This window comes from Saccopteryx bilineata, chromosome 8 (assembly GCF_036850765.1).
Source record: "Saccopteryx bilineata isolate mSacBil1 chromosome 8, mSacBil1_pri_phased_curated, whole genome shotgun sequence".
Classification (NCBI taxonomy): domain Eukaryota; kingdom Metazoa; phylum Chordata; class Mammalia; order Chiroptera; family Emballonuridae; genus Saccopteryx; species Saccopteryx bilineata.
This window is the reverse complement of record NC_089497.1, coordinates 52,947,363-52,973,467: the sequence shown is the minus strand read 5'-3', so window position 1 is coordinate 52,973,467 and position 26,105 is coordinate 52,947,363. Positions and strand designations below refer to the sequence as shown.

General features: G+C 39.6%; 1 protein-coding gene across 1 annotated transcript in view; it reads left to right on the top strand.

The window, feature by feature from the left end:
* Positions 1-26,105, top strand: part of HACD2 (3-hydroxyacyl-CoA dehydratase 2) — a 112,815-nt gene that overhangs the window by 18,669 nt on the left and 68,041 nt on the right. The window contains exon 3 of the mRNA XM_066241169.1: positions 3,273-3,291. Coding sequence (XP_066097266.1) covers positions 3,273-3,291 — 19 coding nt within the window. The remainder of the gene's footprint in view (positions 1-3,272; positions 3,292-26,105) is intronic.

Genomic DNA, 26,105 nt, shown 5'->3' with positions numbered 1-26,105 from the left:
CAGAAGTTTCCTGCGATAGTTGCTTCTTAAGCCATCCCATGATATAGCCTAGGGGATTATTATGACTCCACACTTACAAATAAGTAAGATCTAGCTCATTTGCAATAGTATTGTACTTCCTCATTTTTTCTACTTTGACTGGTACTTACCTTGGCATATTATTCCACTTCACTTAAGATTACTTCCCATGCCTGATGAGATGGTGGCACAGTGGGTAGAGCATGGGACTAGGATGCAGAAGGACCCAGGTTCGAGATCCTGAGGTCGCCAGCTTGAGCGCGGGCTCATCTGGTTTGAGCAAAGCTCACCAGCTTGGACCCAAGGTCGCTGGCTCGAGCAAGGGATTCCTCAGTCTGCTGAAGGCCCGCGGTCAAGGCACATATGAGAAAGCAATCAATGAACAACTGAGGTGTCGCAAGGAAAAACTGATGATTGATGCTTATCTCTCTCCGTTCCTGTCTATCTGTCCCTATCTATCCCTTTCTCTGTCCCTGTTTAAAAAAAAAAGATTACTTTCCTATTTTCATTATTATCTTAATACTGTTTTTATGGTAGTGTTGCTTTTTTATTTTCCTATACTTTTGCAAAGTGGTTTCTCATATTCTTTTTAATTTTCCCATGATTTGAGAGAGAAGAGAGAGAGAGAGAGAAGCATCAATTCATTGTTCTACTTAGTTCCACTTAGTTGTGCACTCATTGGTTGCTTCTCCTGCGTGCCCTGACAGGGGATCAAACCTGCCAACTCAGTGTGCCTGGACGACGCTCTGTCCACTGACCCATGTGGCCAGGGCTGGTTTCTGATATTGTTATTTTAAAATTCAGACGTATTCATCATAAGTTGGTATGTGCATTTGACTGCTTCATTATGTCATATGTTATCCCCAAATATTTATATACTGAAATACATATTTTTCTTAATAAATTACTTTTTTTTATTCCTCCTTTACATATCAGTTAGGACATTGTATTTTTCTGAAAGCTTTGTGTAGGTAGGTTATATCATCTATGAATATCACTTTAGGGTGATAAAGGAGGCATTATAAAACATGTGGTTGAAAAGGGGAGATTTGGTCTATAAGGACTGAGACCCACCGTTTCATCACACAGAGAAAACAGGATGGTCTGTAAGCACTATATATATCCTTCCTGCAATGTCCTGTGGTTAATCAGCAGCCTGGATATCTTGCCACATCCGCAGATAGAATAGGTTTTCTGTGTAGGTATTGTCATCTGTCTTCCCCTAAAGTATATTTTTCATTCCTGTCTTCCATTCCTCATTTTAATCTCCATGTATCTTTCAGTTTTCTTTAACTTGGCAGCAGGAGGTTCAGCTTGTCTTCTGATATTCTTAGCAGTGTTTTCTTTTGGAAAAGATAAGACTTGCCATATAGTAGTTCTTTTCTCTTATCAGCTATCAACAAATTCATACAGTCTGATTTTTTTTTTTTTCAGAAACAGAGAGAGTCAGAGAGAGGGATAGACAGGGACAGACAGGAACGGAGAGAGATAAGCATCAATTATCAGTTTTTCATTGCGACACCTTAGTTGTTCATTGATTGCTTTCTCATATGTGCCTTGACCGCGGGCCTTCAGCAGACTGAGTAACTCCTTGCTCCAGCCAGCAACCTTGGGTCCAAGCTGGTGAGCTTTGCTCAAGCCAGATGAGCCCACGCTGAAGCTGGTGACCTCAGGGTCTTAAACCTGGGTCCTACACATCCCAGTCCGACACTATCTACTATGCCACTGCCTGGTCAGGCCATACAGTCTGGTTTTTTAATCTAAGTCTCCCCACTCCCAAAGAAACCAATTAAGGAAATACTATAGTCCCCCCCTTATCCACAGGGGGTGACCTCCATTAGATGCCTGAAACTGCTGATAGTACCAAACCCTATACATACTGTGTTCTTTCCTGTACGTATGTACCATTTCATGTAAAGGATGAACTTTATGGCTTCTCTTTGCCATATTTGAATTACCGGCATCACTACCCTTGTGCTTTGGGGGCATTATTTTTTTTAAGAGTTTATTTATTAATTTGAGAAAGAGAAGAGCAGGAAGCATCAACTCATCATAGTTGCTTCTTGTATGTGCCTTGACCTGGCAAGTCCGGGCTTTTGAACCAGTGACCTCAGCATTCCCAGTTGACAGTTTGTTCACTGCACCACCGAAGGTCAGGCTTGGGGCCATTATTAAGTAAAATAAGGATGACTTGAATACAAGCACTTCAATACCACAGTAGTCTCGTTTGCATGTAGAGATGTCTCACCTACCTGTCTACTGGGGTGACTGTTAGGATCAAACAACACAACACCTGCTAGAGAACTGTAATTCTGAAATGCACTACAATAGCTGATAGGTCTTGTCATTTAGAAAAGCTTTGGTCATTAAATCAGTCTTGTAGCTGGCTCCAGTTTATTTCTTGACTACCACCCAGGGTTAAAACAGTGCCTTGTGTACGATTAATTGGAAAAGGATTTAGAAGAACCTAATTGGCTCGTTGGATTTATTGAGGTGAAGAGATAGCAGTCTCATCCCAGGCACTGGAATTTAAAATAAAAATTAAAAAAAAAAGGGGGGAAGACAGATGTTGAAGTTGGTTGGAAATCAGCTGGACTTGGGGTGAAGGGAAGGAAAGAATGGCTGGACCTGAGAGAGGAGGAGGTTGGTGTGCTTACCATTGAGGCATGCCACGTTTGAACTGCTGCTGGGACAGCTGGGTGGAGATTCAAAGGCAATTTGGATGTGAGCCTGAAGTTTAAAGAGATGTAGAGTCAGAGATGAGACCAGGAACACCCTGGGAATGAGGTCATGAAATGAGACAAGATAGGAATGAAGGATGGTGCTTTGTAGAATGGATGTCCGGGTCGAAGGGCCTGCCAGGCAAAAAGGAGCCGACAAAGGCTTTTCTGACTCCGTGTTCTATAGTGTGTGACAGTTCTCTTCTGTCGAGTCTGAGACATGGAAGAGATACACTTACTACTTTATAAGTTTAGATATTATAAAAGAGGTCCTTGACATCTAACAGACTACTGGGTGAGATTTACTCCTTAGGAAATCTTCCATAGATAAACAAACTAAAAATGAACAAACAAAAAACTGAACAAGAATTTCCATTTTCTTATAGCCTGTAGCCAAGTTTAAAAATGGAATGTTTGTTTTTCAAATTCAGTAGTGCTGACAGTGCTCCATTCTTACTGAAAGGCTAGTTTATATGAAATAAAGCTATAATATTATTGATCTTTTCTAATTTTCTTTTCCCTTTTTTCCTCTAGATTTTACATTGTGCAATAGGTAAGTATAGAATTATCTCCCTTACTGTATACAGTGGATTCTGCTTTTTTGTCATTGCTTTTTTAAAAAGTCGTAAGTGATTAACTGATTTGATTCTTATTGAATATTGAAAAACTAAACTTTAATTATTATGTATAAAATTGCTTAAATTGGTATGTGTTTTGGTTTCTAAAATCATAAGTACTATTCAGATGTTATCCCTGAACATTTTATTAAATATCACAGCTGTTTTGCTCTGTCAGTTTAAAGAGGTCTAGTCTATCCTATCGTTAGAAGGGTAATGGAGAAACACTTGCAAATTTATAAAAATGTGGCTTGGGGTCCTGGTGCTATAGAAAGCCCTTTCTGTGATCACTTAAATGTTATATTCATTTTCTTACCTTTAAAATGAGAGTACTGTATATATCGCCTACTTCCCAGACAGATATTTAGTATATGTGAGAAAGACTGGGAACCTGTCAGGAGAAAAGGTTATACAAAGGAGAGAGATTTCTGCTAAAAGCAGATAGTGTGTTTTCTTTTTGGGGGAAGAGAGAAAGAGGTCATCAAATTCTACTCTGAAACTGAGGCATAGCTTCTAGTCTAGGATGGCTGGACCCCTTTAGTTAAATGGAAATCAGTTTTGGAAAGTTGACAGAGCCCGTATAGTAAGTCCATAGAGGTTGCTATGCATTCAGACTTTATTCTTGAAGGGACGATTTGAAGTTGGTACTCATTCAGAAGCACTGAAGGTCTGAGAACTATGCATCCAAACCATTATGGCCCGGATTTGCAAACTAAGTGGTTTCTTAATGTATTCAGGGTACTACACTTGGCACTGGAGAATTCAGAGAAAAGAGAACTTACATTTCAGGTGGACACAGAGCAAACTGTCCATTGTGGGTCCTTACACATAGGTGCCACGATGGCACCATTACTTCTAAGGAAGACGAAGCATGTTCATTATAAAGAGTTGCACCTTGGCTATTTTCATACTAGGAAGAAAATCTACAAAGATTTCTCATGATTTGCAGAATTTTTTATGCATTATTCTATGTTAATTTGGGGGCTGGGTGGGTAGAAGTCTTAGCTTTCATTACATTCTCAGATGAGTATGTGATCCTAGAACAGGGGTCCCCAAACTACGGGCCCGCAGGCCGCATGCGGCCCCCTGAGGCCATTTATCTGGCCCTGCCGCACTTCCGGAAGGGGCACCTCTTTCATTGATGGTCAGTGCGAGGAGCATAGTTCCCATTGAAATACTGGTCAGTTTGTTGATTTAAATTTACTTGTTCTTTATTTTAAATATTGTATTTGTTCCCGTTTATTTTTTTACTTTAAAATAAGATATGTGCAGTGTGCATAAGGATTTGTTCATAGTTTTTTTTATAATCTGGCCGTCCAACGGTCTGAGGGACATTGAACTGTGTAAAAAGTTTGGGGACCCCTGTCCTAGCAGGTTAAGAATCACTGCTTTATTTAGAACCTTTGAGCCTGACCTGTGGTAGCGCAATGGATAAAGCGTCGACCTGGAACGCTAGTTTGAAACCCTGGGCTTGCCTGGTCAAGGCACATATGGGAGTTGATGCTTCCTGCTTCTCCTTCTCCTTCTCTCTCTCTCTCTCTCTCTCTTTCTCTAAAATGAGTAAATCAAATCTTTTTAAAAAATAAAAAATAATAAAAAAAACCTTTGAGTAATTGATTTGAAAGGGACTTGGGGACTCATCTATCACATGGTCTGCTTTCCCAGAGATGGTTAAGGGGCCTGGCCTACGTCACACAGCCAGTAAATGGCATAACTTCTGTTGGGCCTGAACCACTCTGAGCCAGAACCTGTCTGACTGATTTGATTTTATGGTAAATGGGTTTTAGTTGATGTATAATCTCACACATTTCCTTTGTAATCTTTTATCTACAGATGAAAAAAATTGTCCCTTCTTAAATGGTTACGTGAGTTTTAGACATAGGCTTGCAGATTGGGTGATGTGTTTGGCCAGAGAGAGTTCTGGAACCACTGCAGGCCTCCCTGTGCCACCGTGCTCCTCACTCCCTTAACCTTCCGCTGCTAGGAGGCTCTTAGGTGTGTATGCTTTCTGAGCATGAGTACTATTGTTTTAGTTAATATTTTATTGTATTATAACACGTTCTTTTATTTGTCTTAGAATATAGTCTCATTATCTCTATAAAATTTCTACCCTTGGGAATAAAATTTCTGACAAGAATATTTACCATATTTCCCCATGTATAAGGTGCACATTTTTTGGAAAATTTTGGGGTCTAAAAACTGGGTGCATCTTATAGTGATTGTAGATTTTTTTACTTGCATTTCCCACTTGAGTTGAATGAATTTTATGATGAATAAAATTTGAGTTCAATAACTATGTAATACTTTTTTTTTTCAAATTTCGGGCCCCAAAATTAAGGTACGTCTTATACATGGGGAAATACAGTATTCATTGTACCAAGAGCATTATTGAATGCCAGCAGGTGGGTGCCAGACACTGTTGGGCAGTGGGAACAGAGAGGTGAGCAGGCACAGGCCTGGGTTCGGAAGCTCGCAGCTGGCCCCTCTGAGGTCCTCCTGTAGGAGGCGTCCACAATCTGTCATCCATGTCGCACTCTGACTCAATAGCTGCTTAAACGTTGCTTTTTCCTCAGAGACCTCGTTCTGTCCATGATTCTCCTGCATCATCACCCTTTGTCGTCTGCCTTTTCCTTCTCAGCTCACAGAATGCTCAGTGCTCCATCCTAAAAATAATTTTTAACTTTTAACCCTACATTCCTCCCCTACAGCGATATAGTTTCTCTTGATAAACCTTTACAACTTTTTTCTACTTCTTCACTCCCATTTATACCTTTACTGGATAGTCAGGCTCTGTCCTCGTTGTCTTATTAACATTGCCCTCTCGTCTAAAATCAGCGGTTTCTGCTAAATTCCAAGGACACAGGGAACTTCCTGGACTTCTGACCCACACTGGGCACCACTGGCGACTCCCGCTGAGATCCTGTCCTTCAGTTTTCATCGTAAAAAGCCCTCCTGGCTTTTCTGTTCCTCTGCGGTTCTTTCCTTTCTTTGGGGCTTTTCTTCCTCTCCTCGCCCCTACATTGTGGGCGTTCCCAGGGTCTAACCCAGCTCATCGCTCTTCTGACTGAACATGCCCTACGTAGGTGATTACTTCCCTGCTCATGGTATGAGACACTAGGACGCCTGCTGCTCTAACTCCAAGCTGCACCTGCACCCCAGACTCCAGACTCATCCACTGACCCTCTAGATACCCATTCCTGAACGCACACCTCCTCCTCAGAGTGACTCGACTCCCAAGCTTGTCCTGCCTCCCATATAGTCAGGGGTGCTCAGTCACGGGACTCAGTCACTGTTCCTACCACTAGAGCTCATCGCTGGGGCCTCCATCTCAATTACCCACACTCCTATAATCTGCTGTAAGTTAGCAAGTTCTGTCGGTTCTGCTTCCTAAATCTCAAATTGCCCTGCTTTCTTACCCCTATTCACGATCTCAGTATGTCTCATCTACAATCCTGTATGGGTCTCCGAACTTCTAGGCTTATAATATTAATAATAATGCTACCTACCATTTATTGAACATTTACTGTGTTCCAGTATCTACATTCATTATCTCATTTACTTCCCATTTTCCAGTTGACAAGACTGAGTCTTAGAAAGTTTTCTATCTTGCTAAAGTTTACACAGCAAATAAGCTCTGTAGCCAGGAGTTAAACCCATGGCTCTGTGTGTTCATGCTTCACACAGCCCTTGAGGGCTTTAGTTAAATAAAGGATGATTCTGCCTGACCTCTGGTGGCGCAGTGGATAAAGCGTCGACCTGGGAACACTGAGGTTGCCGGTTCAAAACCCTGCACTTGTCTGGTCAAGGCACATATGGGAGTTGATGCTTCCTACTCCGCCCCCCTTTTCTCTCTCTCCCTCTCCCTCTCTCTCCCTCTCCCTCTCCCTCCCTCCCTCCCTCCTCCTCTCTAAAAATGAATAAATAAACGATGATTCTGAGCATGCCACTTCTCTTGTTAAAATTCTTCGCTGGTTTCGGCCTCATGATTAGGGCCCAGCCGACCGCCCCAGCCTTATCTGTGACCACGCTTTAGCAGCCTGATCTTGTGGGTCTGCCGAGTGCCGAGCTCCTGCACTGCGTCCGGCCTCTGGGCGGCGCGCAGGCTTTCTTTGTGCTCCGCCCCAACGAGCAGCCCCGCGCCGGCTCTGCTCACTATTCCTCCAGGGAACTCCCCACCCCCTGCTGGCTCGGTTAGACAGCATTCTTCACTTTCTACACCGCACTCTTTATTGTATATATATATTTCCACGATATATTATGGTTTGACACTACTTGTATCTACCAGCACCACTGAATTTTTTGAGAATGAGAAATGTTTCTTGTGGGGTTTGTATCCCAGGAGCTAACAGTACACGGAAGGAACCTCATGAGGGCTCGGTGAACATTTGGTTATAATCTAACCAAATTCTGGTGAAAATTTCCAAAAGTTATTTCAGAATGTTTTCAATTCCTTAAAAAAATGAGAATAATAATAAACAGACTTTTTCTAGCATTAGCCTAAGGCTGAGACTTTGAACCTTTTTTACCTCATGGCATACATAAACTAATTACTAAGATTCTGCAGCTCACCAAAAAATACATTTTTTTGCTGATCTGACAAGAAATAGGTATAATTTTGATTCATTCACACCAGATGGCTATTGCTGTGTTGGCTGTTGTCATTTTTTTATTTGACAATCTAAGGGAAAAGAGGTCAGTGCCCCAGATAAAACAGGTAGTGCATAAGTTAAAAGTTCTTGCGTTACAGCAGCTGAAAATCGCTAGCCTAAGGTAATGCTTTATATTTTACTCATACTACTTAAACTATTTTTGATATGATGGCTTACTTTCCTGTGACTTTCTGAAAGGTTTTAGGTAACAACTTAAGTCTTTTAGAAACTTGTTACAGGGCCTTGAGGAGTCTTTAGTTTGCATACTGTTTACGAAAGGTCTGGACTTCAGTCCGACCCAGATTGCTCACTGGCTGTGTGACTTCTAGGCAGTAACTCAGCTTTTGAGTGCCTTCATTTCTCCATCAACAAAAAGGGGATGACAATGCCTGCCTCTGGGAGGCTGTGAAAATGAAATGGGACAGTGTATGAAAAGCAGCCCAATGCCTAGAACACGGTGATGTTGAAAATTGCCCAGTGGGCCCTGGCCAGTTGGCTCAGCGGTAGAGCGTCGGCCTGGCGTGCGGGGGACCCAGGTTCAATTCCCGGCCAGGGCACACAGGAGAAGCGCCCATTTGCTTCTCCACCCCCCCCCCTCCTTCCTCTCTGTCTCTCTCTTCCCCTCCCGCAGCCAAGGCTCCATTGGAGCAAAGATGGCCCGGGCGCTGGGGATGGCTCCTTGGCCTCTGCCCCAGGCGCTAGAGTGGCTCTGGTCCCGGCAGAGCGACGCCCCGGAGGGGCAGAGCATCGCCCCCTGGTGGGCAGAGCGTTGCCCCTGGTGGGTGTGTCGGGTGGATCCCGGTTGGGCGCATGCGGGAGTCTGTCTGACTGTCTCTCCCCGTTTCCAGCTTCGGAAAAATACAAAAAAATAAAAAATAAAAAAAGTAGACTGGTAGCTGTTACTCACTAAAGCAATGTAGTATATAGAATGTTGAAGGTTTGACTCTGTCCTTAATGTAATGTTTACTATTTAGAGTTATATAATTGTAACTCATATATTCTTATTTTTCTTATATTACTATTCCAGTGTAATTCAGGGCCACTTATTCTCAGGATGGGTTGCAGTTGCTTCTTGTTCAGGGTGGTGACAATGCAACTTGGCACAAATAGCCTCCAGAAACAATACACTGAAATTCTATTTGAGAGGCACTTTCGTGAGGAAGTCAAGTCATACAACAAGGTCCCCATGCCCCAACCTCTTCAGAGTAGGCTGTCTGCTCTGCATCGGTGACGTAAGGTCAAGGTGTCTCACACACTGTGGCTGCAGCCCTCAGCCTGAGATTTGTAGTGCTTTATATTTACGCAGTGGTTTACTTTTTGGAAATGGGAGTTTTAAATTTTTTTTAGAAACTCACTTGGAGACATGTCTTTCACAAGAATATAAAGAAGAGTTGTGCTTTCTCTATTCATGTACACTTTGTACTGAGAGAAGTATAACCTGTTTTTTCATGTTGTGTTCAAGATTGTTAGATTGTGGAAGAGCCCTGTGGGATTGGGAGTGGCTCTCAGGTAACTTGTGAGTATGGTGCCTCCTTTGTTGGGACGGAAATTAGAGATAGAAGGACTAGTGCTAAAGATATTCTTGCTAAAATGTGTCATTGCACATTTGGTGAGCATTCATGTTGGAAATTATACTGTCAATATATAAATAACTTTGGAAGTTCTCTTTTGACGGAACACTGTAGGCCAAGAGCTTAGTGATAGCCCAGAGGACATTATGTCTGAAGTTGAGTGTTTGCACTTTGATTTCATCAACAGACAAGGACAAGCCATTCACGTAGAGACCCTAGATTTGTGGTTTCAAATATTAGCTGTGTGGGCCAGCTTGCACTCCTCTGTAGAGCTGATGACACCTTTTATTTAATTATTGATAGGTACATTTTAAGAAATTCACAATCACCTTAATATTAGTAGGCAGCATATGGCTTTAGGCTGATTTCTCACAAAGGCAGTGACAAATGGTGCCAAGAAGGAAGGGGAGCAGCTGCTGGCTACATGAGCACCAGAAGACGCCATCTCCTACCAGAAATGTTTTCCCTCCCACTAATTCGATTGAACTAAATCCTCTAACTGCAATGTCCTCTTCTCCACTCCCCACTCTGAGACGGTCAAGCTGTATTAGTCACTTACAGTGCATTGCTGTAAAGATCTGCTGTCACTTACTAAACAGACACGGAGCTCCGTGGGTTAGCAGAGCTGTGGAAGGAGGCTTCCCGCAGCAAGGGTGGTGCCTCCCAGTTCTGATACCTGAGCACAAGATGTAACTGCTTGCTTTGAACTTTGAACAAAAACTGCTTTCTTTAGTTCCATTTAGCCTATTTGGCATTTTAAAAATGAGGAGGAACAAAAAGGGAGTCTTAAAAATAAAAACAGTAGAAAAATAGTCATGTTCCCAAAGTGTGGGTTTCCGATCCTGAGAGCTGACTCCCTTTTGTTACTGAGAGCTGACTCTGTCACGTGGACCTTGCTGGCCCTCTTCTGCCCTGTTCTTAGCTTGCTCCACCCTGGGGACCCCCTTTCTCCAGCCTGCCTTTCCAGGCCCCTCACAAATGTGAATAAAAAACATTTCTGATTCTGATTCAGACACTGCGCTCTGCCTGAGAGCGGTAGAGGCAGGAGGCTGGAGGAAAGAGGAACTCTTTGAGGTGGGAAAATGGACATAACCTCTCCCAGCAGGCCACCCTGTCTCCACTGCCTCGGGCTTCTGAAACTCACTCCTGAAGAGTAGCTTGGGTGTGTGGGGCATTGGAGGCCTGGGTAGGAATGTCAGCCTTCACCTCCTTGCAATTCCGCCCTACTCGTTTGTTTTGGGAAACTGGTTTTCCAGCATCCTGGTATGGGAGCTCCAAATCAGTCAAACCCTTCCGACCAGCCTGGCCTAGTCTCCCTCTGCCTTTAGTCTTCGTTCATTGTGTTGCTTCCTGATTAAATTTTCCTGCTTCCTTCTAGACAGGAGAGAAGAGGAAGGAAATTTAGTTTTAGCACCTGCATCTTCTCCCAACACCCAAAGCTTCAGCCCCCATTCTCTGAATAAACTTTGCCTTATTCTATCTCCAGAATTTTGCATGTACTATTTCCTTTGCCTGGAATGGCCAGCTCTGTTATTGTTTCCTGCTCTGTGTGAATGTGTGGAGATGCAGGAAAGGGAGAAATAGCACATGCTCGTTATGAGCCCCAAGTGCCTAATCAGGGAAGGTGGGAGACGCACTCACAGCTCGTGCACGTCACCTGGCCACTAGCAAACAGTAAGCTCTGGCAGCTCTTCTATTGATACTGGACAAAACATGATCTCTGAGAGTTTGCCCACTTGGAATTCAGAAGGAAAAGCCACGAAAAGAGCTGAGACAGGGAATTTAACCCTCTGCCGTCCTTGCAGGCGTGAATGGAAACCTGTTACTGAGATGTTGAAGATACCTACGAGATAATGTTATTTTGCTGTCCAGTCTGTCAGGAACCAAGCTAAGGTGAACTAACCCTAGAGGAAAGAAACACTTCTAGCTGTGTGACAAGTCAGAGATCCTTCCTCTGGGCCTTAGTTTTCACATCTGAAAAACAGGGGTTTGTACTAGGTAATAGATGATCTCTAACATTCCTTTTTGCCGGATGCACTGTTAACTCTGATGTCATTTCAGCGATGAATGTCAATTGAGGAATAATATAAAAGGAGGGTATACTAAATGATTAAATGTGTGAATATTAGAAAACTTGTTGCACGTACAGTGATTATAGTACATTTTCCCTCCCAGCACACTTTGGAGCCAGAGCAGAAAGCAGGATTGGAATGGGAGACAGGACTCGCACACATCCATGCATCCCCACGCCTGCTCTGCGGCGTACATTTGCCCACTATCAGCACTAGGTGGCACCTTTGTATTAATAAGATTTTTTTTCTTGGAAATTACTGGACTTCTGGAGGAATTCTATTAAAAACTGATAGTAATGAATCAGTAGCCAAAAATGAGGAGTAAGTTAACTAAGGAAGAGAGAAATGGATGTTTTCCTATCAGTGTCTGATTACTTGATGAATAATATTCGAGGTAATGAAAACCTGGAACTTCCTACATTGCCCTGAAGGAAGTTATCTTATAAATATTTCCTAATTACATAGCATAAGTTATCTTTAAAATTAAAATGAACTTTTAAACATTTTTTAATTAACTTTTTAAATTAAAAAGCTAGAGGCAAAGAAAATATTTGAGAAGTTCTCTGGTAAGATGGTTTGCTACAGTCTCCAGTTAATAAATCTAGAACCTTTGTCCAAGCTGGAAACACCATCTAGTGACTGAGTTTAGTAAATTCCATTGAACAAAAGGTGAAGCTTGAGTCATCTTTTAGCAAAAGAATTATTTGATTTAAGATTCTGTGGCAGTTGAATGGTTAAATAATGCATTAATGAGAGGAGGAAGAGTGCTTAGGAATACTGTTTGATAATATTGCTGTATCTTTTATAGATTTCCTGGGAGAGGATTTTTTTTGTCTTTATTTGTAGTGAATATACTTCCACTAATTCTTTCTTTTATTTTTTTATAGTTTTAAATTTTTATTTATTGATTTTAGTGAGAGAGGAAGGAGGGGGAGAGAGAGAGAGAGACAGGAACATCCATCTGTTTCTGTATGTGCCCTGGCTGGGGATTGAACCAGCAACCTCTGTGCTTTAGGATGATGCTCTAACCCACTGAACTCTCCAGCCAGAGCTAATTTTTTTCGTTTAATAATAGCCACAAATATTCTTTCATTTAGCAGCCTGCATTTAAGATTCATCCATGTCTTTGCATGGCTTGATAGCTAATTCATTTTTATTTCTGGATGTTTCATTTATGTGTGTACCAGTTTATATTTACCTATTGAAGCACTTCTTGGTTGCTTCTAATTTGGGATGATTTACAGTAAAGATGCTGTAAATATTTATGTGCTGGTTTTGTGTGGACAAAAAAAATTTACATTTTTAAATTAGTTGAGTTTATTTTTTTATAGTTTTAAATTTTAATTTATTGATTTTAGTGAGAGAGGAAGGGGGGAGAGAGAGAGAGACAGGAACATCAGTCTGTTCCTGTATGTACCCTGGCTGGGGATCAAACCAGCAACCTTTGTGCTTTAGGATGATGCTCTAACCCACTGAGCTATCCAGCCAGGGATATACCTAGTAGCACAAATGTTGGATTGTTTAGTAAGATTATGTTTAGCTTTGTAAGAAACTGCCAAACTGTCTTCCAGAGTGGCTGTATCGCTTTGCATTCCCATCAGCAATGAATGAGAGTTCCTTTTGCTCCACGTCTTCATCCCAAGTGGTAGCTTGGATTTTAGCCATTCTACTGTGTGTAGTAGTGGCATCTTTTTTTATTCTTTTTTTAATTTTCATTTCTTGAATGACATACGGTGTTACACTTCTTTTTGTGTTCTTATTTGCCATTTATATTACCCTCTTTGGTGATGTATCTGTTCAAATCTTTTGCCCACTTTTTAGTTTGGTTATTTTCTTGTTGAAAGAATTCTTATCATATTTTGGATACAAACCTTCTATTAGATGTGTTTAGCAGATATTTTTTCCCATTCTGTAACTTGTCTTTCCGTTCTCTTAATAGTATCTTTCACAAAGCACAGTTTTTAATTTTAATAAATTCCAACTCAACCAATTTGTCTTTCATGGATTATGCCTTTGATGTTATACCTAAAAATTCATTACCAAACTCAAGGTCAAATAGATTAAATTTTGTCATGTGTTTTTCCTAGAATTTTATAGTTTTGCATTTTATAGGTATGTCTATGATATATTTTGGATTACTGTATTTTTCACTCCATAAGACACACCTGACCATAAGACACACCTAGGGTTTTAAGGAGGAAAATAAGAAAAAAAATATTCTGAACCAAATGGTGTGTTAAAATATTTAATAAAATACCATATTTTTTGCTCCATAAGACGCATGGACATTTTCCCCTTCACATTTGGAGGGGTGTGTGAAATGCGTCTTATGGAGCGAAAAATATAGTAATTTTTTAAATGATGTCCAGTCTATGTCTGTTTTTTTTGCACTTGGACATCCAGTTACTCTGGCACCATTTATTGAACAGAAGGCAGCTATGCTCACCACTTGAAAAGACTATCTTTTCTTCGTTGAATTATCTTTGACCTTTGTCATATATCAGTTGATTATATTTGTGTTGGTCTATTTCTCAGCTCTCTATTTTATTCTTTTGGTCTATAATATATGTTTGTTAATTTGTCAGTACCACAGTCTTTTTTTTTTTAAGTAGTCAGCATCTTTTATTTATTTATTTTTTTTACAGAGACAGAGAGAGAGTCAGAGAGAGGGATAGATAGGGACAGACAGACAGGATCGAAGAGAGATGAGAAGCATCAATCATCAGTTTTTCATTGCGGTTCCTTTGTGGTTCATTGATTCTTTCTCATATGTGCCTTGACCGTGGGCCTTCAGCAGACCAAGTAACCCCTTGCTTGAGCCAGCGACCTTGGGTCCAAGCTGGTGAGCTTTGCTCAAACCAGATGAGCCCGTGCTCAAGCTGGCGGCCTCAGGGTCTCGAACTTGGGTCCTCCGCATCCCAGTCCGAAGCTCTATCCACTGAGCCACCGCCTGGTCAGGCAGTACCACAGTCTTGATTATAATGTCTTGCAATCTGGAAGTATAAAGTTCTCCAACTTTGTTCTTTTTATTCAGTATTGTATGGTCTTCGTTATTCCATATAAACTTTAGAATCAGTTTGCTAAAATCTGCTAAATAGCTTCCTGGGATTTTGATTGAGACTGTGTTGACTCTAGAGGTCAAGTTGGGGAGAACTGACATCTTCATGATATTGGCTTTTTCAATTCACAAACATGGAACAGCTCTCTGTGTATTTAGTTCTTTCATTTTTCTTTCATCTAAGTTTTCTACATAGAACTGCAAGTTTTCCACATAAAAATTCTGTACCTATTTTCTTAGGTTTATACCTAAGTATTTCCTTTTTCAATGTTACTATAAATTTTCTAAAAATTTCAAATTTCAGCTCTTCATTGCTACTATATAGGAAGGCAGTTGACTTTTATATATTGAATTAGTATCATGGAACCTTGCTCTACTTGCCGAATAGTTCCAGGAGTGTTTTAGTGTATTTTTGGAATTTTTTATATGAATAGCAATATCATCTGTGAATAAAGACAGTTTTATTTCTTCCTTTCCAATCTGTATACCTTTTATTTCTTTTTCTTGTCATACTTACTGCACTAGCTAGGATTTTCATTTTGACATTTATTGTGTTCTTTACTAAATAAGGTAAAGCTATTCTCAGAACAGCTTCCCCCCACAACCAATTTTGAAGGAACGCACACTTCCTGCTTCATATTTCCTATCAAGGTGTAAAAGTCAGTTTTTGCATTATTGTTCTGGGGTGGTTCTTTTAGATTTTTTTAAATTTAGAAATTAAATTTAATGTGGTAACATTGATCAATAAAAGTACATAGGTTTCAGGTGAACATTTCTATAGCATTTGAACTGTCGATTGTGTTGTGTGCCCATCACCCAAAGTCAAATCATCTTCCATCACCAAGTATTTGTCCCTCTTTACTCCTTTCCTCCCACCCTGGTAACCATTTCACTTTTATCTGTGTCCATGAATGTCAATTTTTGTTTTTTGTTTGTATTTTTGTTGTTTTTTAGATTTTATTCATTTTAGAGAGAGAGAGAGAGAAGGGGGGAAGAACAGGAAGCATCAACTTTCATATGTGCCTTGACCAGGCAAGCCCAGGGTTTGAACCTGCAACCTCAATGTTCCAGGTCTACGCTTTATCCACTGTGCCACCATAGGTCACACCATGAATGTCAGTTTTATATGCCACCTGTGTGGGGTATTTATTTGTCTCTCTTTACTCCTCTCCCCCCTTCCTCTCTCCCCCTGTAACCACTTCACTTTTATCTGTCCATGAGTCTCAATTTTATATCCCACCTATGTGTGAAATCATATAGTTAGCTCTTTCTGATTTATTTATTTCACTTAGTAGTTCTCAAGGTCTATCCATGTTGTTGTAAATGACAATATAGTGTCATTTTTTTAGATCTTTTTTTTAGCCTTACTTATTCTTTGCATGACCTGTTTTACATTGAGAGTGGTAATGTTAAAGTATCTACATTAATATGTTTCTGATTTTCCTCCCTTCTGTAGTTTCTGATTTAACAAAGATAGTTGTTGTATTACTTGGAGCATAGATATTTGTAACTGTTATGGCTTCACTGTGAATTGTGGCTTTTAGCGCTAAAAATGTCTTTTATTTGTGGCCTCTCTGAATAACTTTTGTATTAGTATTGAGTTGGGTCTTGTTTTTGTGAGCCAATTTGAAAATCTCTTTCCTTTAATAGACAAGTTAAGACCATTCACAGTTATTAATATGACAGATGTGTTTGGCCTTACTCTGTCACATTATATGATAATTGCTATATGTATTATGTTATATTTGCTATGTTTACCTACATGATGTGTTTTCTTTGCTTTTATTTTTTATATTTACTTTGGTATTTAGAAGATTCTCTCATTCTAGTGGTTACTTTCATATTTATTCCTTTTTAAAAGCCTTTGTCTTCTGTTTTATCTATTTTTAGATTTTATTTATTGATTTTAGAGAGAGGAGAGAGAGAAAGGAAGGGGGAAGGAAGGGACAGGAATCTCGTCTGTGCCTTGACCAGGCAAGCCTGGGTTCTCAAACTGGCAACCTCAGCATTCCAGATCAATGCTTATCCACTGCACCATCACAAGTCAGACTTTTTTTTTTTAATTTAGTTTTTATTTTTTTGAAAGAAAGAGAGACAGGGAGGGAGATTAAGAGGGAAGAGAGAGATGGGGGGGCACTAACTTGTAGTTGTTTCATTTTAGCTGTTTTATTAATTGTTTCTTCTATGTGCCTTTACTGGGGGGTGCTGGCCAAGCCAGTGACCCCTTTCTCAAGCCAGCAACCTTGGGCTCAAGCCAGTGACCCCTCACTCAAGCTATGGAGCTTGAACTCAAGACTGTGAATTCAGGATTTCGAACCCTGGTCCTCAGTGTCCCAGGTCAATGACCCGCTGCACTACCACCAGTTGAGCCAAACTTATATTTTCTAGCTTGTCAGTTTTTAAAGATATCTTTATTGACAGTCTTTGAGCTTATTTTACTTTTGTTTTTCCCACTCTCTTCTCCCATTTTTTACTTGCTTCATCTTTTTTTTTTTTTTTTTTGTATTTTTCTGAAGTTAGAAGTGGGGAGGCGGTCAGACAGACTCTTGCATGAGCCCAACCGGGATCCACCGGCATGCCCACTAGGGGGCGATGCTCCGTTGCCTCCGGAGCCATTCTAGCACCTGAGGCGGAGGCCATGGAGGTGTCCTAAGCGCCCAGGCTAACTGCTCCAGTGGAGCCTTGGCTGCAGGAGGGGAAGAGAGAGATAGAGAGGAAGGAGAGGGGGAGGGGTGGAGAAGCAGATAGGTGCTTCTCCTGTGTGCCCTGACCGGGAATCAAACCTGGGACTTTCACACACTGGGCCAATGCTCTACCACTGATCCAACCGGCTAGGGCCTATTTGCTTTATCTTTATTTATACTTTGTCAGAGCACATAACATTTCTCTGCCTTGCCCTCACCTTCGTTTTAGTTTTAAGTTCACATTTACATATACTAAATGTTCATTGTCAGTTCTTTTGCTGATCCTGTCACCTGTTAGTTAGATCAGGGGTCGGAAACCTATGACTCGCAGACAAATCTTTAATTAAAAAATAACAACATTAAAAATATAAAACATTCTCATGTATTACAATCCATTCATTTCCTACCGCTCATGTTCATGGTTGTGGGTGGCTGGAGCCAATCACAGCTGTCCTCCAGAACAACACCAAATTTTTATTGGATAATGCCTAACGTACACGGTCGTTGTATGGCTCTCACGGAATTACATTTTAAAATATGTGGCGTTCATGACTCTCTCAGCTGAAAAGGTTCCTGACCCCTGAGTTAGATGAAACTGATCTGCTGTCGAGTCAGGGACTATGAAGGATCTGATTCTGACATTTTGCCCTACTGTGATGTTAGTAAGTTAGCTTGTTACTGTTGCATGGATGATGATAGCATGCAGTGGTTTGTGTTACAGGAAAGGAGCACGGAGTTTGGGGAACCTGTTGCTTTTATGGTCTGTGGAAGCAAACTTGCTCTTTCCTTTGTGGGTAAACACCTTATCTCTTAAGGTTATATGGTAAAACACAAACCTAAGAAATAACCTGGGTGGAAAGCAGTCAGTACCTTACCTTTTTGGCATACCCCGCAGTAACATCCAGGGGTGCTCAAGGCCCATGGCAGATTGCTTTTCCCAAAAAGGTTCTAAAGAAGGACTTGTGAGCACTGGATTCTCCTAGCTCATACATATTCAAAACTTTTTCTATTGCCTGAATATTTGAAGGACAGATTTGCTAGATAAACATTTCTTAGTTCACATTTCTTCCCTTGAATTTCTTGAAAATGTTACTCCATTATTGACTTGTTTATATGTTTCTCTTGAGAAATCTGATATCAGCCTAATTATCTTGCTGTTTTAAGATATTGGTCTTTTCACCTGAAAACCTAAGGATTTTTTTCTACCTTTATTGAGGTATAATTGACACATAAAAATTGTATATATTTATAGTATACAATGCAATGCTTTACTGTAATATTGTTAAATGATTACCATGATTAAGTTAATTAACATACTCATCACCTCACATAATTATCATTTTTTTGTAGTGAGAATGTTTAAGAACTACTTGCTTAAAAAATTTTTAGTTTACCATAGCGCCATTAACTATAGTCACCATACTGTACATGAGTTCTCCAGAACTTACCCTGCCTAACTCAAACTATGTACCCTCTGAACTTCCCGTTTTCCCAATTCCTCCAGCTTTTGACAACCATCATTCTAGTCTCTGCTTCTATGAGCTAGACTTTTTTGGATTCTACATATAAGTGAGACATATACATATTTTTCTTTCTTGCCTTTCATTATATCACTTAGCATAATGACCACCAGGTTCACCATGTCGTTGCAGATGACAGGGTTTCCTTCTTTTTAAAAGCTGAGTAATATTCAATTGTGTGTATATTACACCACATTTTCTTTATTCCATTCATGTATCGATAGACACTTAGGTTGATTCCCTGTCTTGGCTATTGTGAATGATGCTGTAGTAAACATGGGAATATAAACATCTCTTTGATAGATTGATTTTGTTTCCTTTGGGTATATACCCAAAAGTGAGATTGCTGGATTATATGGTAGTTCTATTTTAAATTTCTGAGGAACCTCTATACTGTTTTTATAACGACTGCTCCCAATTTACATTCCTACCAGCAATGTACGTACAGGGGTTCTCTTTTTCTTATATACTCTCCCACAGTTCTCTTTTGACTTTTTAGTAGCCATTCTAATAGGTGTGAGGTGGTATTTCATTGTGGTTTTTATTTGCATTTTCCTGATGAGTGAGTGATATTAAGCATTTTTCATATGCTTTTTGGCCATTTGTATATCTTTTTTTGAGAAAAATGTCCCTTCTCTATTTTCTAATTGGGTATTTGTTTTCTTGCTGTTGAGTTGAGTTCCCTATATATAAATATTTTGGATGTTAACCTCTTATCAAATGTATGGCTTGCAAATATTCTTTTATTTTGTAGATTGACTCTTAATTCTGTTGATTGTTTTCTTTGCTGTGCAGAAGATATAAATATTTTGTTTGATGTAATCTCATTTGTCTGTTTTTTATTTTGTTACTGCATATGTCCAAAAAGTCCTTTCCCAGCCCAGTGCTGAGAAGCTCTATCCTTCTGCTTTCTCCTAGTAGTTTTACAGTTTTAGATATTACATTAAAATGTTTAATTTATTATGAGTTGATTTTTTTATGTGGTGTGAGGTAAGAGTCCTGTTTCATTCTTCTGCATGTAGATATTCAGGTTTTTTTAAACACCATTATTGTTCTTTCCCCATTGTGTGTTCTTGACAACTTTTTTGAGGATTAATCAACTCTAAGTGAAGGGATTTATTTCAGGCCTCTCTGTTTTGTTCCATTGGTCTAAATATCTGTTTTTATGGCCATACTATAATGTTGGTTGGTTTGTTTTGCTTTATTATTTCATTTATTTATTTATTTAGACAGAGACAGTTAAACAGAGAGGGACAGATAGGGATAGACAGACAGGAAGGGAGAGAGATGAGAAGCATCAATTCTTTGTTGAGGCTCCTTAGTCTCCTTAGTTGTTCATTGATTGCTTTCTCATATGTGCCTTGACCTGGGGGCTATAGCCCAGCAAGTGACCCCTTGCTCAAGCCAGTGACCTTTTGCTTTCAGCTAACAACCTTGAACTTCAAGCCAGTGACCCCGTGCTCATGTTGATGAGCCCATGCTCAAGCTGGGGACCTCGGAGTTTCGAACCTGGGTCCTCCGCATCCCAATCTGACACTCTATCCACTGCACCACCACTTGGTCAGGCTTCTCACTTTTCTTAATGTACCTAAAGGTTTGTCAGTTTAATCTTTTTAAAAATTCAACTCTTAGTTTGATCCTTTCCATTGTTTTTCTAGTCTTTGTTTTATTTATTTCTATTCTGTTCTTTATTATTTCCTTTCTTATGCTAACTTGGGATTTAGGTTGATCTTCATTTTTTAGTACCGTGAGGTATAAAATTAGTTATTTGAGATTTTCTTTTATTATGTAAGCATTATTGCTATAAACTTTCCTCTTAGACCTGCTTATGCTGTATCCCATAAGTCTTGGTATGCTGTATGTGTTTCCTTTTCATTTGTCTCCAGGTATTTATTTTATTTTTACTTTGATTTCTAATTTTCCAAGTTTGCTCCAGTTATATATATTTGTCTCTAATTCCATGTCATTGTGATCAGAAAAGATAATATGATTTTACTCTTCTTAAATTTTTAAGATTTGTTTTGTGGCTTAACATGTGATCTGTCCTACAGAGTGCTCTGTGTGCACTTGAAAAGAATGTATGTCCTGATGTTGGATGGAATGTTCTATATGTATGTATTACATCCATTGGTTCTATGCTGTTAAGTTTGCTGTTTCCTTACTGATTGTCTGTCAGGATAATCTATTCATTGTTGAAAGTAGAATATTGAACTCCCCTACAATTATTATATTGTTCTGTATTTCTCCTTTCAGTTCTGTTAATATTTGCTTTATATATTTTGGTACTCTGATGTTGGATGCACACATATATATTTACAATTGTTATATCCTCTTGATGAGTTGAACTCTTTATCATTTATAATGGTTTTCTCTGTGACTTATTTTGACTTAAAGCCTTTTTTTCTGATATAATTTAGCTACTTCTGTTCCCTCTGGTTACCATTGATATGGAATATCTTTTTTCAGGCAACATTTAGTTGGATCTTTTTATTTAATTCAGCTACTCTATGTCTTTTGACTACAAAATTTAATCTATTTACATTTTAAGTGATTATTGATACTATTACTGTTGCCATTTTATTAATTGCTCTCTATTTTGTAGTTTATTTCTTCCTCTCTTTTTTGTGATTTGATATTTTTTAAATGTGGTATCTTTGATTTTTTTTTGTATCTTTTGTGTATCTGCTGCAGGTTTTTTCTTTGTGGTTCCTATGAGGTTTACATAAAGCATCTTATAGTTTATAACAACATATTTTAAGATGACAACCACTTAACTTCGCATACAAAACTACATTTTGATTTCTTTCTTACATTTTGGTTCCTTGATATCACAATTTACTTATTTCACATATTTTATATCATTTAGAATAATTTGTAGTGATAGTTATTTTTAATACTTTTGTCTTTTAACTTATACTAGAGTGTAAAGTGATTACAGTACAATACAACACAACACAACAAACACAATACAATACTATGGTGTTACAATACTACAGTATTCTGAACTTGAGTATCTTACCTCTCTAGTGAGTTTTATACTTTTGTTTTCATGTTCTTGGTGTTCCTTTGTTTCAACTTGAACTATTCCCTTTAGCATTTCTTGTAAGGCAGTTCTAGTGATAATGACTCCCACAGCTTTTATTTATCCTAGAAAATCTTTATTTCACTTTATGTCTGAAAGATAGCTTTACCTGTTTTAATATGCTGGTTTGGCAATTTTTCTCTTAACATTTGGAATATATCCTATTGTCTCCTGGCCTTCAAGGGTTCTGATGAGAGATCAACTGCTATTTTTATGGGGATTCCCTTGTACATGTTGAGTTGCTTTTGTCTTGCTGTGTTCAAAGTTCTGTTTCTCTTTGACTTTTGAGTGTTTGATTATTATGTATCTCAGTGAAGATCTCTTTAAACTTAATTTCATGGGGATCATGGATCTGTATGTTCATCTCCTGATTAGGGAATATTTCTGTCTTTACTTTTTTAAATGAACTTTCTATCCCTTTTTGTTTCTCTGCTCCTTTGCTATATCTGTAATGGGAATATGGTTACTTGATGGTGTTCCATAGGCTTTCTTCATTTGTTTTAATTTGTATTTTAGTTTGTTTCTCTGACCATATAATTTCAGAGGACCTGTCTTCAAGCTCGCTGATTCTTTGTTCTGCTTGATTGAGTCTGGTGTTGTAATTTTTTATGGAATGTTTTAGTTCTGTCATTGTTTTATTCAACTGCAGAATTTCTATTTGGTTCTTTTTTATGGTCTCTGTTTCTTTGTTGATATTTTTATTTTGTGTATCTATTTTCCTTATTTTGTGGTCTGTTTCTTGTAGTTTTTGAGCTTCCTTTTTTTTTTTTTTTATTCAGTGAGAGGAGGGGAGGAAGAGAGACTCCCACATGCACACCTACTGGGAACTACCTGGCAAACCCTCTACCGGGCAATGCTCTGCCCATCTGGTGTGTTGCTCTGTTGCTCTGTAGCCAAGCCCTTCTTAGTACCTGAGGCAGAGGCCATGGAGCTATCCTCAGTGCCTGGGGCCAACTCTCTCAAATTGAGCCATGGCTGCAGGAGGGGAAGAGAGAGAGCAAAGCAAGAGGGAGAGGAGTGGAAAAGCAGATGGGCGCTTCTCCTGTGTGCCCTGACCAGGAATCAAACCCTGGATGTCCACATGCTGGACCAATGCTCTAGCACTGAGCCAACCAGCTAGGGCCCACTGAGCTTCTTTAAAACAATTATTTTGAATTCCTTGTCAGGCAATTAATAAGTCTGCATTTCTTTATGATCAATTACTGGTACTTTATATTGTTCCTTTGGTAATGTCATGATTCCCTGATTACTCATGATTATCATGAACTTGCACTGATGTCTGCACATTTGAAGAAGTAGGCAACTCTTTCAGTGTTTACACATTGCTTCAACAGGGAAAGCCCTTCACTAGTCGGGCCGGGCAGACTGGCCTGGTGCCTGGGACTACTGGACTAGGTCTGAATCCTGGTCCATGGATGTGGCCTTGCACCTGGGTTCACAGGGGTGAACTTGGTGCCTGCGACTGTGGTGTCCGGCTTAGAGCTGAGATTCAAGGGACCAGCCTGGAGGTTCAGACTTCAGGGACCTGTCTGGCAGTAGGGCAGTCCTGGAGCCTGGTTCTGTAGGGGCCAGGTTGGCACTGAGGGGGGCCTGGGTCCTAGATCTGTGGAGCCTGGCCTGACGCTTGCAGCCATGAAGGCTTGCCTGGCACTGGGGTGGTTCTATAGCATGGGTCTTTAGGGGCTGACCTAAACCCTGGGGCGGCAGGGGCTGGTCTGGCACTAGGGAAGACCTGGCTCTTAAAGCTGTGGGCACAGACCTGGTGACAGAGTGTGTAGTGAAATTGGGTTTTTACGGCACTCTCCTACCCCCATGTGGAGGGTTTCTCTTTCTGTGCTATGTTGCCTGGGCCCGAGGTCAGGGGGGACACAGGTGATGTGAAACTCTTCTTCCTACTCTTTAATGAGTATTTCCGTATATCCCAGGTATTAGAATCTCGTACTGGGAATCCTTAGCTCTGTGAAGATGCGTTTGTGCATGGGTAGTTGTTTAAATTGGTATTTCTGTGAGGAAATAAGTACCAAATAATCCCATTCTTCCATTTGGCTGACTTCACTGAGGATTCTTTTCTTCTTATTTAAAGTCCTGAGGTTTTACTAGAAGGTACCTTGGAGGATAGCTCTCCTGGGTATGCCTTTTCCATGTGTAGGTTTAGGCCTTCTTTAATTTCTGGAAGGTTTTTGGGGATCATAGTTTTAAATTTTAGTTCTGTTTCATTAATCTGTTTTTCATTTTCAGGGATTCTAAATATATAGGATGGGGCAAAAGTAGGTTTACAGTTCATATGGAAACTAATACAATAAATAATAATACAAGTATAAACTGTTTTTGTGTACTCAAAACTGTAAACCTACTTTTGCCAACCTTGTATGTATGTTGGATCTTCTTTGTCTCTCTTCTCTTTAAACCATTCTTTCTCTGATCCCTTTCACTTGTTTATTTATATCTTATTTTCACCCTCATGGTTGTTTTGCTCTCTTTTTTCAATGTCCTTATTAAATTTCATTTAAATCAGTTCTTCCTTGATTACCTTAAATTTTGTCTTTATTTTAGGTATGATTTTGTCTCTTCCATTTCTCTCCTGAGTTCAGTTTTTTACTTCTGTCTGCTCTTGCTTATTTCTCTTCTGAGTTTTTGAACTTCTCATTAAAAATAACCTTTTTATATCTCTCAAGTGCTTATTTAATGATATTTAATTCACTTTTTAGTTTTTGTGTTAAGGTTTTCTTTGTGACTCTTTCTGGAGTGCATTTTTATTAGCTGAAATGTTTTGATCCTTTTTAAAAATTTTCTTCTGATAGTACTTTTTGTAGTTGTCAATTGCTTTCATCTGTTTGTTGTGTGGATATGGTTGGAAATGAGTTGGTTTATAGGGTTCCTATTTTTAGAACACTCTGCAATAGTGTTTTATCTGCAAATGTAGTGAAGATTAGTGTCTTCAATGGGTGGCTTTTAGTTTGAGGAGGTCAGTGGGGATAGGAGTTGTTTGTCATCTGTTTTCACTCTTCTGTATTACGCAGGAGTCTAAATTTTCTCCTGTCCTCTTTTTTATTCAGTGTACAGTCACCAAAAGGCACCTCTCTTTTTTCTTTTCACCCATTTTTTTCTCCAGAAGCAATGTCTTTTGAGATTGCCACTGAAGCCCCACACTTAACTCCCTTCCCTGTAGTTAATGTTCTGATTGACAAGGCGTTTCAGTGTTTTTTCTTAGGGTAGAGTGCCTCTTTCTGGGGTGATTTTAACTCAGATTGAGGCCCTTTGTTCCTCTTTTCTCCAAACTCCCCACTTTCCACAAAGGTTTTTAAAGTAGGAGCTCAAGAGATAGCTCTGCTGGAATTTGGCGTCTGTTTTTCTGCTTCGAGGTGATTTGAGCCTGTAATTGTCTATGTGTTTTAGTTGTTCTGAGGGTGAAGGTTTTGTATGGCTCTATTTCTTTTTGTTGATCTAAATAGATTTTTGGTAGAAATATACTTATCAGCTGTGTAGACATATTGTGAGTTTTAACCAGTGCTCAGTTTGTTGAATATGTAGGTAGATTTAAAATGTGCAGATTATAACTATACCTATAGCTAAATCTTTGTATAACTGTGATTTATCTCTAATGGATAAGTTCTTAGAAGTAGGTCAGAAGTAGTATCTAACTTCAAGGCATTTACTAATTCATACTTCCCAGTTACTCTTCAGAGAACCTCCAGGAATTTGAGTTTCTGCTGGATGACAGGAATGGCACTGACTAAGCACTAAGAATACAACGATCAGGAGGCCCAGTTGTGCTCTCGGTTTAGAAGGCAGACGTGAAGCGCACTGTGACAAAAATGTTGCCCAGAGAAATAAGTTCAAAGTACAGGAGCACAGGAGAGGTGACTGCTTTTTGGAACCTTTTTCATTGTAAATAAACCCACCTCTGTTTTCTCGGAACATTTCCTCAGTTTTCTTGCCTTAATGGAAACCTGGCTTTCTCTGAGGCCAACATTTCTTTTGCTGCCTCTCAGGGTGGGACTGTTCATTCTTCTACCTGTTTAATCTCTCTCATAGCTCTCTTCCTACACCTTAGGCCACCTGTACCTGTCCTTAGATTCTTTCCTGGCCTGTTTTTCTCTGTATGTCCCTCAAA